This window comes from Parus major, chromosome Z, assembly GCF_001522545.3.
Source record: "Parus major isolate Abel chromosome Z, Parus_major1.1, whole genome shotgun sequence".
Classification (NCBI taxonomy): Eukaryota; Metazoa; Chordata; class Aves; order Passeriformes; family Paridae; genus Parus; species Parus major.
The window spans coordinates 71,118,295-71,134,536 of record NC_031799.1 but is presented as its reverse complement, the minus strand read 5'-3'; the positions used below and the strand labels follow the sequence as shown (position 1 = coordinate 71,134,536).

The 16,242-nt window shown below is 42.9% G+C and overlaps 2 protein-coding genes across 3 annotated transcripts in view; one reads left to right on the top strand and one right to left on the bottom strand.

Moving 5' to 3' along the window:
• Positions 1-368: 368 nt before the first annotated feature.
• On the bottom strand, positions 369-1,412 carry LOC107216404 (C1q-related factor-like). Its single transcript, XM_015653544.3, has one exon. It carries the CDS (start codon positions 1,345-1,347, stop codon positions 541-543), a length of 807 nt encoding a protein of 268 aa, XP_015509030.1. The 5' UTR covers positions 1,348-1,412; the 3' UTR covers positions 369-540.
• Positions 1,299-16,242, top strand: part of SLC12A2 (solute carrier family 12 member 2) — a 54,269-nt gene continuing 39,325 nt past the window's right edge. The window contains exon 1 of one of the 2 annotated variants that reach the window (XM_015653543.3): positions 1,299-2,078. In XM_015653543.3, coding sequence (XP_015509029.1) covers positions 1,578-2,078 — 501 coding nt within the window. In that variant the 5' untranslated portion in view covers positions 1,299-1,577. The remainder of the gene's footprint in view (positions 2,079-16,242) is intronic. The other variant, XM_015653541.3, reaches the window with a different exon arrangement.

Sequence of the window (16,242 nt, the reverse complement as noted above, 5' to 3'; positions counted from 1 at the left end):
ATATGTGCGTGTGAAGAATCAGGAGGTGTCTGAAGAGATCCGGGGATATGTATGAGGAGTCTGGCGGTATGAGGGATTGGGGGTGAACTGAAAGGATTTGGGGGTGAACTGAAGGGATCTGGGGGTGTGTATGGGAGGTCCGGGGTACGTGAGGGCTCCGGCGGTGTCTGAGAGGATCAGGGGGTGTCTGTGGGAGGTCCGGGGGTGTGTGAAGGACCGGGAGGCGCCTGAGGGGTCTCGGGGGCTCCCGAGGGGTCCAGGCTCTGTGAGGTACCGCGCGGTTCCGAGCGCCCCCGCGCTCCTCTCGCGAGACGTGGCGGCGGCCGGCGGGGCTGTGCCGGGCGGGATCGCGGCGCGGCCCNTGCCACTGGGAGAAGGATGTGACACCCTGGGGATGGACTCAGAGCCCATCACTGCCACTGGGAGAAGGATGTGACACCCTGGGAATGCATCTCTGGGGCTGGGAAAAGGACATGGCCCCTGAGGAAGCACCCGCAGTCCATCATCAGCACAAAGAGGTTGTGGCAACCTGGAGGTGCATCACTGGGGCCAGGAAAGGACGGGGCACCCCGTGGAAGCGCCCGTAGCCCTTCTCCCGTGCTTGGGGACAGCAGAGCTCCTGCTCCCGCAGGGGGAGCCGGGACGGGCAGCCCTTACCTGCCCGTTCTTGCAGAGGTCGGCCCACATGCTGGTGCCGTCGCCGCCGCGCATGAGGACGTGGTAGGTGAAGAAGTAGGTGCCGGGGATGGCGCAGGTGAACTTGCCCGAGGCGGCGTCGTAGCTGTTGCCCAGGTTGGTGACCACGTCGTCGAACTTGAGGACCTCGTAGCCCTCGTGGGGGTTCTTGAGGCCGGCGTAGAAGGCGACCCGCGGCACCGTGCTGTAGGTGGCCGCGCTCACTGCGCCCGTAGCGCCCGGTCCCGGTAATCCCGGGGGTCCCGGTCTTCCTGCTTCACCCCGCGCCCCCACCGGCCCCGGCGGTCCCGGTTCTCCGGGCGGTCCAGGCGGTCCCGGTTTCCCCGGTCTCCCCGGTTTGCCTTGAGGACCTTGCACCAGGGTGGAGGGCGGCGGGAGGGGGCCGCGTTCGGCCGGTTGTGGGGGGGCGGCGGGGCCGTAGGGCTCGCAGACCATCCGGCAGGTGCCCAGCATCTCGTACCGGCCGTCGGTACCGGCGGAGCTCACCAGCACCGGGATGAGCACCACCAGCACCAACACCATCACCACCCCCGCCGCGGCCGCCAGCAAAGTTTTCCGGCCCCGGCCGGGACGCGCTCCCGCCGCCCCCCTCCGCCGCAACCGGGAGCGGGCGGAGCCTCCGCGGCGCCGCCGGTTTTTCCCCCCTCGCATCCCTCCTGCCGCGCCAGCCGGGGACGCGACCGCGCTCCTGCCTGGGCAGAGCGGGATCGGGCGGAGGGACCGGAGGGACCGGAGGCACCGTCACCTGGCGCTGCGGCGGGGGCGGGGCGCGGCGCTGTGTCTGCGGCAGCCCCGGGGCGCTGCTCGGCCGCTTAAAGCAGCGGAGCCGCCGGCCGGGAGGGGTGTTCGGAGCAGTGGCGGCCGCAGAGCGAGGGGAAGGCATGGAGGGCAAGGAGCTAGCGGCGGGGTCCGCGGGGGATGAGGGCTCCAAGGATGCGCTGGGCAAGCCGCTCGGTCCCACGCCGAGCCAGAGCCGGTTCCAGGTGGACCTGGTGGCCGAGGGGCCCCGCAAGTCGAGCGGGGACGTCGGCGTGGCGGATAAGGGAGTCGAGGAAGCAAAGGGCAGGTTTCGGGTGAACTTCGTGGACCCGTCGGCCGGCGCCGAGAGCCCCGGCGAGCCCGGGGGAGGCAGCTCGGAGGGCGGCAATGTGAGCGGCGTCCAGAACGGCGGCGATACGGTGATGAGTGAGGGCAGCCTGCACTCGGGCGGGCACCACCACTACTACTATGACACCCATACCAACACCTACTACCTGCGCACCTTCGGCCACAACACCATGGACGCCGTGCCCCGCATCGACCACTACCGGCACACGGCCGCCGACCTGGGCGAGAAGCTGCTCCGGCCCAGCCTGGCCGAGCTGCACGATGAGCTGGACAAGGTGAGAGGCGGCCCCCGGGCTCCCCCGGCTCCGGGGGTGCAGCGGCTCCTCGGAGCGTGTCGGCAGAAAAGCTAAAAAAAAAAATAAAAAAAAAAATAGTCGAAAGCTCGCCGAGCCTCGAGGAGGCGCAAATAGCGCGGGTGCATAGCTTGCGTCTCAGTTATGTTATTTTTTTTTTTGTCTTTTCGTGACGCAGTGGTATCCATCCTCCCCCCCCGACACACACACGTGTTTTTGGGAGATGGTCCCCCAGTGCGAGAGGTGATTTAGATCTGTAGGTCTGTTCTCCCCGGCACTGAGCGGGGATCTCTTACAGGTTTTCCACTTCCAAATCTCCTCCAGCAGATAGGGTATTAATTTTGAGGCTCGCCATGGGAACTAGGCTGGGAAGGGGAGTGAAAACATTTGGAAGAGACGCTGAAAAAAAATAAATAAAAAAGAGTAAATAAATAAGGATGGGCTAGCTTTGGTAGCAGCCGGAGGTTTTGTCTGTGCGGCGCAGAGGCAGAGCCCGCTGGATCCGATGAGATCAGGATCGGATGCTGCTGGATCTGCACAGACACCGATCCTGAACGAGCCTTCCCAGGGCTTCTCGGTGGCCCCTGCGCCGCGGTCAAGGCTTGAAAAATTTCGGAGCTGTGCGTCTCAAGCTTTTTTCTATTTTGGACTACGAGTCTGTGTGTTACTTGAGACGAGTTGACAGTGAGAGCCTTCTTTGCATTGCCCGCTGTCTTGGCTAGACGACGGGTTTTAGCTGAATGCAGAATTAATTTCCCAGACTTTTTTTTTTTTTTTCTTTTTAAACTATCATCACTAAACTAACGCTAGATAAAGATGAAGCTTTTGCAGTGCTGTTTTCTCAAAGTTTGAAAATTGGTGTATGGCTGTTCTCAGAAGCCTGTGTTTTAAGTGGGGTCTTTCTGCTGAGTTTAGGGAAATGAAATGCATGGGCCACATTCCGAGGAAGTGAAGAATATTTTGTTTTCAGAACTTTTTTTTTCATCCCACCTTGCACTCCTAGGTGTAGTTCCATGAAGACATGTGTGTTCTTAACAGATTTACCTGTTTCCCACCATTACTAGGCTGCTTAGTGCATCAGCACTGATATGTGGCATTTGGGGTTTTTTGGGGCGGGGTGGGGGGTCGTGGTGATTGTTCAGGTGTATTTTTTGACACTGACTGTGGAATTGTTCCAATATAACTGGTAGGTGTATTATAAAGATACTTGTTTATGACATCTGAGGTGTCAAATTTTAATTACTAACACTAACTGCAAGTTACTCCTGCCTTACAGATCCCCTTTTGATGGAGCTAAATGATGATCTGTGGTCTGATTCTCAGTTAGTATGAAATCGAAATTGGCAATTACTGCCATGTGTTTGGATTTGGGTAAACTATAGAACACACATATATGTGAAACCACATTGGTTTTCTGTCCTCCTGCTCCCCCAAATTTCTGACTCCTTGTCCATGATGGGATGACCAGGTGTTGGATACTCAGCTTTGTAAGCAGAACATTTCTTGAATTTATAAGGTTGGCAGATAGGTTTTTCAGTGTGTTAATGTTGCAGCACTCTGAAAAGCTCTTTGACACCATTAAGATATTTCACAATATAATATATTCTGGAACTGTAATTTCTAAAATTGTAATTTCTTTATTAGGAAGAAGTTCATGATGAGGAATTTTCTATGTAGTCTGTAGCATAGAGGAGTGGTAGACAATCTAATTACAGGGTCATTATTAAACAAGTTTCATAGTGAGCATCAGTTAAGTCAAATTATTAATTCCTTTAATGTCATTATTTGTTCTGCACTGTGGATAGATGTACATGTGAAAGTTGTTTTAAAGTCATGTCCTGTCTGCGTGGCCCCCTCCTCCCATAAAATAAATATTGGGGATGGAATATGGAATTTTGGTTGCATTTGATTGCTAAATATTAGCTTTTTAAAACGTCATGTTATAAACTTCAGAATTTTTAAGTTGAAGTTCAATGGGGGAGTATCTTATTTTGTCACAGGATGTTTAACATCCAAAGCAATTAAAGTGTTAGCAGCTACTTAAGTTTATATGAAGAAGGGAAGCCATTATTTTTGCTTCCAACTTAGCAAAACACTTTCCAAGATAAAGCTGTGAACACAAAAACTTTTAATAAGGATGTGTTGTGCATGCTAATAGCATTGGATACCTACATTCCTGACAATCTCAGGAGTATGAAATACATCTCATCTCCCACATTATGTACTTGGTCTGTGGACACAGAGCCCTGATAAGTTTTGAATCAAGATGGTGCTGTACTTTTACAAGGAAGATGTTCCCAAAGCTATTACACTTTTTTTTACTGTTTCCAGGGGGCTTATTGTCTCTATTCCCAAAGTGACTTCACTTCCTGCTGACTAGCCAGTCTCTACTGTTGAATAATACTGCATTTGGAAAAGTATCTTACTGACTTTTGGTAATGTGAAGAATTAACCTTACTCTTTAGCTGTGGATTTTGTACCAGTTTATCAGGTACAGCATGTCCGTGTAAGGCACTTGGTACAAACATCCTAGTACCCTTACATAAAGTTTGCACTGTGTGAATACCTATTGTTGTGTCTCTGCTCTTGACTCAGTGCATCAAGAGTGGCATGAACTTTGTGTACAGAATGATCCAAACTGTGTACCAGCAGTATGGTTCACTGCTTTGAATGAAGCTATTTTATCCAGCAGTTAGAGTCCATGCTATTCTGTTTGCTTTTAATAGGTAGATAAATGTGAGGCAATGTTGGAGCATTGTTGATGCCAGTACCAATTATAGAACAGATTTTTATTTTTTTTTTTCCCTTTAGCTTTGTTTAGAAGCTTCATCTGTCTAACACTTCTACTGATACTGTTCTCACAGAAAAGCAGTGTTGGAAGACAAGTGTTTGGGGAAGACACACACACACACACATATACTGGAGAGGTCCCATTTCACAAGGGTTTGTCCTGCAGTCCTGGTGGGATAGGTGTTTGTGTGGCCATTCCAGCAGCAGCTTTTCTCACAAGAAAGGGATTGTTTTTGAAACTGCCTGTGGAAACACAGCTGAATGATGCTGCGGTACCCTGAGGTGGCTGAACTACATAACACTGGTCTTGGTTGATCATATTAAACTCCAGGTGAGGGGTCTTGTCTTATTATGTCATTGGCTACAGATAACTAAGGTGATCAGTCTGTTCCTTACCCACATGTATTGATATCTGCATTAGAGAGATGAGAGGGAGAATTTGGTGATGCTGTTGCAGTTGCTATCTTGTAGATAAAAAGAATGTGTTGCAGGAGCTCTGGTCTCCAGAGATGTTGAGGTGAGAGGATGTTTATTAGCAAAAAATGGGGGGAGAAGGAAGAATGACATGCAGGTTTTTGTTGCAGTGGTGTCCCCTTACTTCTTGAGGGGGATCTTCTTCAGACAATGGGAAGATTGAAAGCATTCCTGCTTTTCTTAACTTTTTTTACTGTCTTTCAGCTTTTCGTGGGTCAGTTACAGCTGTACATAAAGATACAGCCTGTAGAAATACTGCACATGCCTTTGTGCTCCTGAGTTTATCAATACCCTGTCATAATATCACGGACCTTATTGTTCTGACAAGTGTATACCCTTAGAGTATTGAGACCTGTACACTGTGGTCCACTGAAATAATTTAGGATTTTTCTGTACAGCTTTGAGTTAATTGGGGAGCTTATGTTTTTTTCCTTAGGACTAGATCTCGCTGTATAGAGCGTTTGTGATTTGATCTTTGTGCAGTCCCTCGCAGCTGTGGTGAGTGGATGTGGTGTGAACCAAGCCCTCTGCTGGCAGCTCTGCTCTGCTGTCTGTTAAATACTCACCGGGAGCCCTGACAGGGTAAGGCACTGATCTCAGAGGAAGATCCTTACACCACCTCCACACCCCCCCCCTTCCCCCGATCAAATTATAAATCAAAACAAAAAGAAATCCCAAAGTATTTAAAAACACAAGTGTGCTTTGCTTCCTCCCACACAAAAATCTGTGCACCTGTCATCTGCATTTAGAGACAGGTGTAAGAAAAAAGGCAATTGCTGGTAGTCCTGATACACAAATTGAGACTTTTTTTTTGTTTGTTTTTACTCAAGTTGGATGACTGTAATTGTTTTCAGTTATCTTTCTGGCTTTGTAAAGTATTTTCTCAAGCACTGCAGTTTTTCCTCTGACCTGATGACTTCAAATGTTTAACATAAGCACAGTGAAAAGGTCTGTGTATGGCACTGCTTTCTAATGAAAATGTATTCTGTCTTGAGAATGTTATACAACTGCTGCACCTCTAATACTTGTTTTTATTTTCTTTCAGTTTGTGGTTTATGTTTGCTTAGCCTATAAGGAAGGCAGAACTCAGCTAAAGATACATTAAAGGCTAAAAGATGATTGTAGGGTATCAAGTTAGCTGACCCTGTTACATAAGGTGACTCTTTAAAAGCTCCTTCATTTCACTCTCATGGAAGATTGAGACCCTCTTGCAGATAGTTTTTATTGCACTACCTTGCTGAATCTTGTTTACAGTTTGTAGGTCTCTTTATTTCTTGAGTTCCTGTTACTTTTAATTTAAATTATGTTTCCTTCTTGCTGTCCTTCATATATGCGTGCAGAATTTGAATCTTCTTTCTGAAGTTCACTGTACCAAAATAAAACAAGAGAAGCTCTCTTAGTCTTGCTCTCAGTGCTGTTGTGTGTCCCAGAAGCCTATAATTGGTCACTGTTCTTTCATCACTTTTAAACAGCAGTGACCTTAATGCACGTGTACTCTGTGAGGCTTTACTTGGATCATGCAGGGGGATGATTTTTATGCTTTTTTGGCCTGTGTTGAGAATACTCACCTTGCTTATCCTGATACCCCACTTAAGCACAACCATTTTTATCAGGGAAAAAATGAGTGTACTGCTGTGTTTGCTGTAGTAAATTATATTAGTGTTCAAGGGTTTGTATTTTGTAAAGATTTGGTATAATTTGTATTTTTATGTTGCTTGATGCTTGTATCTCTTGCGTCTTTGGTAACTCTTTAGCCAGAACAGCTATGGAATGTTAATAAACATCCTTCTTACTACTTTTTTTTTTTTTTAATGTCCCAGGGAAGCTGGAAATAACTGAACCTTTAACAGCTTATATAGCTCACAGCACAAGTGTGGACTGCTGCTGAAAGGGGTGAACTTTTTGCTGTCACAGATCTTAGTTGGATCTGATACAGATCTGATCTGGTTTACAGAAAGCAAACACCCCCTCAGCTGCAAACTTGAACTGCATGTGGTGATTCAGTTCCTTGTTCCAATACTTAAGAGATATCCACAGTCTTTTTACTGCACACCAGGCATTAATAAAAATGTTTGAGTGTGCACTCCTAATACACATATATTCATTTACTTAAAAATTTTATATACGTGTGCTACTGTACAAATACTGTGTATAGTACAAAGTAGGACTTCAGCAGTGATACCAAGATGAAATTAACACTTCCTTTTTTTCCCTTTATTAACAGTACCAAAAAATATTGTCACACTCCCAGTGGACTGTTCCAGAGCTGGTTAAAGAGGAAGGTGCTGCAGAATTAATCTTCAGATTAACTTTTTTCCCTTTTGGTACTGCACTTGATTAGACCTCAGATGATTTTCATTCTTGAAGAACATTCTTGCAGGGGAGGAGCTTGGCAAGATCAGTATCTTGGAGTAATTTAAACCAGAGTACTACACCTTCTGCTGAATTCTTCAGATTTTTTTTCCTTAAGTCTCATGTAATACTCATTCATGAGCACCCACAAACCCATTTTCCCCACTTCTTGGTACAGGTAATAGCAGTCACACTATGGTCATTGGTTGCTACTAAGAATTTTTTTAAATAGTTGACTTCAAATTATTTGCCTTTCAGAGTTTTGAGAGCTATTCAGTTTTTGCAGTTTTAAGTGCACAAACGTTCTGCACTTCAGCATACTGATTATACCTGACAAACAAATTTATTTATGCATAAAAATAACTTTGGATGTATTATCTGTACCTTGTAAACTTGATTGATTTAAGGATAAGGTGATAAAAAGAGTAAAGAAATTCTGAAAAATTAAAGTTCCATTTTAATAAGAAGGCTTATCTTCTGCATCTTCATTTTGTTAGTTAACTTCCCTTCTTTGAATCCACTGCTCCTACTTCAGATGATTCAGTTGTTTGGGTTTTTCTAAATTCAAAGAAAATAGCTGTTTCAGCTGTGGAGGAACTGCGATGCTAGATTAATGTTTCAACTTGGTCTGTCAGTCTACGTGGCAGAAAATCCTAAGACTATTGTGAGTAACACTGCTGTTGAACTGTAAGCAGTTTGGCAACTTTGGCTGAAATGTGGTGCTGTGCCAGTGCAAGTGAGTGCTTTTCTGTCTGAGCATACCACCCCTGCTCAGTGCTGGCTCAGGGGCTGTGCTGTAGCTGCATTCACCACATCAGACCATGACATTAAAAATTCAGGTGGCACTTAAATGATTTTTCAGGATTACTTCAATGGGCTTTCTAGTCTGTTGTAAGCCAGCAGGTAAAATGTAATTTTTCAGGAACTTATTACATTGGTGCTAGACTTCTCATCAAAAGGCGATGTTTTATTAGGGTTTTACTGTTGCTTCATAGATAGGGTCATTTGCTCCTGTCTCCTACTTCCTGAATAGAAACTACACCATATTTTGCAGAAGTAGATGAAAACCAAAAGCCGTTAAGAGCAAGAATGCCTCAAATTAACCTTCATTTTGGAGTGGAGAACAGATGATTTGTGTGCTGGTTTTGGCTGGGGGAGAATTAATTTCCTTCCCAGTAGCTGGTGTGGGGTTCTGTTTTGTATCTGTGCTGGACACAGGGTTGGTAATTTAGAAACATTTTTGTTCTTGCTGAGCAGGACTTGTCAAGAGCCAAGACCTTTCCTGCTCCTCCTGTGGTGAGGAGGCTGGGGGTGCATGGGAGTGTGGGAGGGGACACAACCAGGACAGATGACCCAAACTGACCCAAGGGATATTCCAGGCCCTGTGCCATCAGTCTCAGTATAAAAAATGGGAGGAGAAAAGGAGTAAGGAGCATTGGGAGTGATAGTATTTGTCTTCCCAAGTCATTATTATGTGATGGGACCCTGCTGTCCTGGAGGTGGCTGAACACCCCTGCCCAACCATGGGAAACAGGGCATTAATTCTTTGTTTTGGTCTGCTTATGTGTGTGGCTTTTGCTTTCCCTGTTGAACTGTCTTCACCTCAACCTGTGAATTTTTACCCTTCAATTCTCTCCCCAGTCACACTCGTGGAGGAATGAGCAAGTAGCTGCTTGGGGATGGGCTGCTGGGCTTGAGCTGTGATGAGCTGGAAATCTGATGTGTCCAAAACAATATTGACAAGACTGAAATGGATTCTCTTTTGTACTTAATAGCAGAACATTGTATTTCTTGGATTGCACTTGAGTATGCCAAGCTTCTCTACAGGAGGCTTGCTAATTGGATTTACTTCAGCTCTTATGCAATCAAGTGCTGCATCTGTTTCATTCTGGAGAGTTTCAGGCTTGTGTGTTTCATGAGAAAACTACCTGTGTTCAGAGCCTGGATCCACTTCCCTGTGAAGTGTGGTTTCTCCTTCCAGGACAGTGGATACCCAAAGGAATACTGCATTCAATGCACAGTAAGGAATAATTACTTCAGTAGATCCTTCCGGGTGCAGTGGTGGTTCTGGACAGGGTCATGATGCAGCAATGCAGAAATGAAGGTGCATTCTTGAGGTGTGAAGCAGAATACATGCATTTCTTTTTCGTAGAGTGAAGGGTTTGGTTGCCCCTACACTTGTGCAGGAAGTCATGCCTCCTGCAACTTTCTGTTAACCAGAACTGCAGAGACTGGAAGTCTGGGCTTTTTTGGGGGATGATTGGTTTTTTGGGGGTTTGTTATGTTTTGTTTTTACAGTAGAAGACCATGATGACTTACTCCTTGAGAGGAAGGCCTTATTTTAGCTACAACATTTCTGGGAGTGCAGACCATAAGCGTTGTGGGTCTTCCACATTGCAAAGCTACTGAACAGAGGCCTTTTCTCATTTGTTTCTAAATTTCATGGTCAGCTTGCCCATTTTTTTATACCATTCTGTGCTTATGGAGGGATGTATGAATCAAGATTTAAAGATGAGGGGATGTTTTCTTTATTTTGGAATGTGTTCTCATTCTTTAATTAATGTTTTCACTTGGGGAAAAAAAAGCAAATATTTTTGTTTCTGATAGGATACTGGTCTTGCATACCTGTAGATGTCAATAAAACTTTAATGCTTTATCACATGTCAAAACTGCTTCAGACAAATGTAGCCTTCATGTAGTAAGCCTAGAGATTTGTCAAGAAAACTTGTGTTCATGTAAGACATTAAAGTAGTGCTAATCTTCATAAACAAATCTCCTATTTATCCTTTTTAAGTATACCACCTTGAAAGAAAGGATTTACTCCTAAGCTGAAATCAATTGCCTGACTAAGTTTCCTGATTAAGTCGTGCTTAGTTAATACATCATATTGCATGTAAGAATAGGGAGGATGAGTGGATGATTGTCCCTTTAAAAGAATTAAAGTAAAAATGGCTTTTTAAATCATTATGTATATGATACATATATGCACTCACATAAAAAACATAGTTTAATGTTTTTGTATTAAAAGCAGTGTGCAAGACAGAAATACAAGCTGATGGCAAAGACATATAGCTAATCCTTGAGTTGACATGTTAATTGCAACTATAAATTTCTTCTGTTTAAAATTGCTCTGCTGCAATCACAGTACAACACTCTTTAATTTCAGCTTAAGATAACATTAATGTTCAGTGTTTGATGCAATCTCATTTAAAATCTCTGGAAGTGGATGCCAAAGGCATTTGCTACTATATTTTAAATATATAATTGTAGACAAGGTAATTCAGTCAAAGCATTTAAGTTTTGGTCTCTTGGCTACAAACCTGCCAAGGATTTCCTTTGATTGAGGTGAGTAACCAATGATTACTCACAAACAATGATCAGCTGTTCATGTTTTATTCCAAGGAATCCCAAGTTTTAAGAACTGACTGTGTTTAATCTGGGCAATTTATCTTCTGCTGTTCTAGGTAACTTCTGGATGCCATTTAATGGCTTAGTAGGTTTTTTTTAAGTTATGACTGTAAAGACACTGGAGGAGAGGGAATGATGGCAAATTTGCTAATAGAATTTGGAATTCATTGCTGTTTTATAACCAAGAAGTAAAATACCTAATATGACTGCTGAAATTTCTGAAGTGCTGTCAACAGCTATGACTGTCATTGTTCCCTGATAGTATTTGTTTTTTGAGTGAGTTCTTTAAAGAAGATTTATTCTTTAAAGAAAGTGTTAGGCAGACTGAGGTGTCTTGAACATGTCTTTGTGCCGTGTTTTCTTTCCTATGTTGCTACCTGACTGGGTATTTTTTCCCCCCTGGGAGCAATGCTGAATAGCCAAGCTTCCCATCTAACTCCTGAATAACCTGAGCACCTGAATCTGTTTTGTTAGCTTGGTAAAGTATTTTTAACTAATAAATAATCAGGAATCTGTCATTTTCTCCAGGTGTTCTGTGGAAGACACTGGCTTTCTGAGTAGCAATTTCTAAGTGAGGGATAACTCTTGTCTGAAGTACCAAAGATTCAGACTGTTACATCTGTTCTAGGTTTTACGGTTTCTTTGCTCTTTCATCACAGTGAGGCCAGTTACAAAGCATTAGTTGAGAGTTGTGCATGCTTGTTCTTAGTTTCCATACCTTAAGGATGTCACCATCCTTATTCTGGCAGAGCATGACTAGTTAACAAAATACTGTCCACTCAGGCTGTTTTTTAAGAGCATGTTACCTAGAGCAAGATATTTTAAAAGTCATTACCTGTGATTTTCCTCCCTTCAGAGTTATTTCCCTTACAGGAAAAAAACCACTTGAAAACTGTCAGACTTGGCAGAGGTGTTTTCCAAGTTTAGTATTAAAAACTCACTTGTGATTTGTAGTTTATGAGCAAAGTTAGAAATAGTATCCCAGCCTCTCTTGAGTAGTGGTTTTCTGAAAAAAAATGGTTACAGCAATAGTCAGTGTCCCCAGCTTGAGTCAAAGACTGGTTGAAACTTACATTTTCATCCTGTCTGTTTAAGTACTAAAACACCCCAGAATCTCAAGCAACCAAATCCAAGGCTTTTCTTGATAAAGGGTTTAACATAAGACTGTCTGGTGTCCCTGGACAACAATATGCTTAAAACCATTCAGTGGAGATTTAGGTGTTTTGGAAAGGAAGCTCAGTCTTCTTGATCTCTTTCACAACTGTGTAGATAAAAGCATTAAAAGATAAAAACAGCTTACCAAACTGACCGTAGACAAAACCTGGGAATTTTATGATTGCAAACTTCAGCATGCTCAAAAGCAATGTTTAAAGAACAGATAGATATGATACTGCTTGGTGTCCTTCAGACAACATTTAATACCTAGCTTATTATTTATTCTTTATCAGCATCACACTTGTACCAGTACAGACTGTTTTCAAAAGCTCTGTTGTATCAGAGGTAAACACCATAGCAGCAGGATTATTTTGTGCAGTTATTCTATGCATGAAATACAGCCAGCATTTCTAAAATCTTTTATTCAGCTCCTTGGAAGTGTCACAGGTGGTGGGAGCTAGAGTCCAAAAGTTCATTTGCTCTTTCAAGGAAAAGATCTTTGGTAGCATTTAAAAAGCCTTTGAAGTGTTGCCATCATTTGAGGCAAAATGTCTAGTAATTCTTATGTAACTTGATAGCTTTATTCTGTCATTTTTATTATATCTATGCTTTGGCTAAAGTATCCTTTAATTAGAAAAGCAAAGAAGCAAAACAAATATTTATAAGCTCTTTTTTCATGTATGTTTTGAACTGTTTTAATTCTGAAAATAACAGGTTTTGTAGCCCTAGTGTTAATAGTGTGCAGGTCTGGAGTTGGGATATTTGAGAGCATAATCTCTCCAAGTAATGATTCTTCCTCTGTTGAGACAGATGGCATCCTGCATCTGGATCAATATATTTTACTGCTGGTTCCCTTCCACAAAATAAGGAACATCTTAAAATGGCAATGACTACAAAATTAACCTTTGGGAGATGGGAACAATAAATTGTGATTGTAAGGGCTACTGAACAGGTTGGCAGTAGTGAAGGACTGCAGAAAATGTATGAAAACCTCTCACTCTTGTCAAGACGGGTTCCTGCAAACATCCCCAACTGCAGAGCTCCTGAGATGTTGACTGGTCAGGGCACAGAATTGTTCTGTCAGTACTCTTTGGGCAAAGATGGTTCTCAGGTAGCTTCCTTTATTTTATTTTTTTTCATGTTCTCAGTAAGTGTGAGAGAACTATGCTCATTATCAGAATATAGGCATGTAATCAGAATAAATATGTATCACAATACAGGATTAGAATTCAGAATTTAAGTACAAAGCAGTTCTAAGTGTAAACAGCTTGATTAAATGTAGTGGAAGGCCATTTTTATATTTCTTTGCAGAAGATGTATCTTGAAAATATTAGACTCTTGATTTTTAGCATTATGATAAAATGAACTACTGAAACCAGCTTCAGTACTGTATCTTGTCAAAATGAGAATAAGCTGCTCTTGTGAAAACTGTCTAGGGAATTTGTGTGAGAAGAACCTCATATTACATAGCACATTTAGCATGTGCTAAACCTGTAACTGGCCAAACTTGAGGAATGGGAAAAGCAGCTAAATGCTGTAGTCTGAGGTGCTTCTCTGGCCTCCTGTTTTTGCACAAGGACTAACAGCAATGGGAGGTCTTAGCTAAAGTCAAGTGACTACCAGGAACACACCAAATCAGGCAGTTCACAGTGGCAGCCTGGAGATACAACGAATTGTCTTACATACAAACTTGCTGGTGGTCCTGCCCTTTACTTGCAGCTTCCAAGTTGTGTTTCTTGAAAAGAAACAAGACTTCATGTGTGTTTATTCTGGTATTGCCTCATACAGTTCAACATAGCCCAAGTATATTGCCATTAAGATGGGATTTAGATAAGTTCACCGCAAAAAAAAAAAAAATTATGCTGCATGACATACACGGCTCTCAAGAATTGTTAAGCAATTTTTGCTGAACTTCTTGGTGCACCAGTGTATTACAGGCTGTGTGAAAAATCTTAGGTATCCTCTACCAAAATACCAAGTATTTTCTCATTACTAATCTACTTCAAATAGATGTGGAGGCTATTCACAGCTGTCACAAATAACTTATTGTTATGATCCAACACTGGAGATGCAATAGTAGATTATCTGTGTAGGAGTAGAAATTAACTGTTTCTTGTCTGAAGTTCTCTCACTGTATGACAGAATTGTCAGCTTGTCAACATACATTATTTTTCCTTTAACAGTGCAAATGAACGCCATGACTGAGTATTTTTTGATTGTTTCAAGAATTGTGTTAATAAGACTGTTTCTAAACCAAAATGCTAAACCCCCTTTTGTTTCCCCTTTTGTTACACCCCCTCCAAGTCCACAGTGTGTTAGTGTTTTTTACTCTTTATGAAGATCTTATCATACATGTATTGGCTGTTCTAAAATAGTGCTAGGGCAGTTTTTTCCATTCAGTGTCTGACTTGAGTAGAGGCATTGTTTCCTCATGAGCATGAGCATGAAAAATACTACGCCTGCTTGATTTACAGCTGAGACCACAGTGGTGCTTTCTTAATACTCCCTTAGAGGGCTGAGCTTGGAGCCTTCTGGAGTGAAATTCTTATGTGCCCACACTCTGTAATATCTGTTCTCAGTGCTGCTTTATTGGGCACCCACCAGCACCGATAACCAGGAATAACCTTTCAGTTATTACATTTTGCTTGTGCCTCAAAATATTTTCCTAAGAAATATTGCACAGTGTGGAGAGACGAGACCTACACAACAAAACTTTCCTGTGTTCACGGTGTGCAGTATCTTGGAGCTGATCTGGTAACTGATAACTCAGAATACCAGTTGTGAGCCACTGTCTCCACAACAGGCTGAGCTTGGGGCTTGTTTGAGCTCTGCAGTAAAATGTGTAGCTGCCACACGGTGGTTGAGGTTTTGAGGTGACCTTTGGGGGTCACCTTGGCGATGTGTGTGGGTTTTACTAGTACTTGGCCTGCCATGTTCATATGATGAAGTGTGTGATCCTTTCTTAGACTAGATACAGGGGTATTTCTCTGCCTTCTTACCAAACCTGAACTTGCAGCAAACAAACTCCAAGCTTGGTAAAAAAAAAAAAGGGGCATTAATCACTTAGTCATCTTTCACTATTTTAAGATATGAAAATACAGATTCTTCCTACGATTCCTTGATTTTCCCTGACCAGTCTTCTTAGAGAACAATTTTGTTATTTCTTATTACAGAATGATGCGTGTTGTTGTAATAGCAGAAGATGTTATCTAATGTTGGCAAGTGTTTTTTGGCCTAAGCTTAAAAATTGTTTAGATAATTTGAATGTGACTCCCTTTATGTAATAGTTTAAAATAGAGTTTGTTCTAACTATAATGTGATGGCTTTCTGTGAGGAGTAAGAGTGGGTTTTAGATGAAAAAGCAGTAAGTGGTTATTCTGTCTCATGCTTGATTGGAGGTTTTGGCAGTTGTGAACATGTTTATAATCTGTGTCTTTTTTCAATGCATCTCTTTTCTCTTTGTTTCCTCCTGAAAGAAGTCATAAAGGGAGACATGCTTAGAAGGATTTTTACATTTTATTCTGCCCTTGTAGGCTATGGTCTGCTCATCCTCTTCTGGCACAAGGCTCAGGCTTGAATAGGAGATATTTTCTTAGTTCTGGTTCAGGCAGGTCAGCATTTCTGAAATGTAGCAGGACTGTAATTCTCTTTTTGGCCCTCACTGTTCTTCTTACCACTCTAAGTGATTACTTACCACTACTTGATTTGGCTTGAGTGCCTAAATAAAAAAAAATCAGCAATCAGTAGATTCAGTGGCTGGTCAAAGGCTGTGCAAATCTCCAAAGAATTATAGCCATTAGTTCTTCAGGAAGGCTCAGTTTGCAGTTCAGCAAACTGGGTAACTCCTGGTTATGTTTCTATTTTTCCTCTGCTTAGTGTGTATATATATATATATATATATATACACACACTAAATATATATATATATACACTAAATATATATATATATATACACAATATATATAGA

Excerpts from the sequence above, each read along its gene's own strand:
- LOC107216404 (XM_015653544.3), bottom strand. The coding sequence starts at position 1,347 with ATGCGAGGGGGGAAAAACCGGCGGCGCCGCGGAGGCTCCGCCCGCTCC.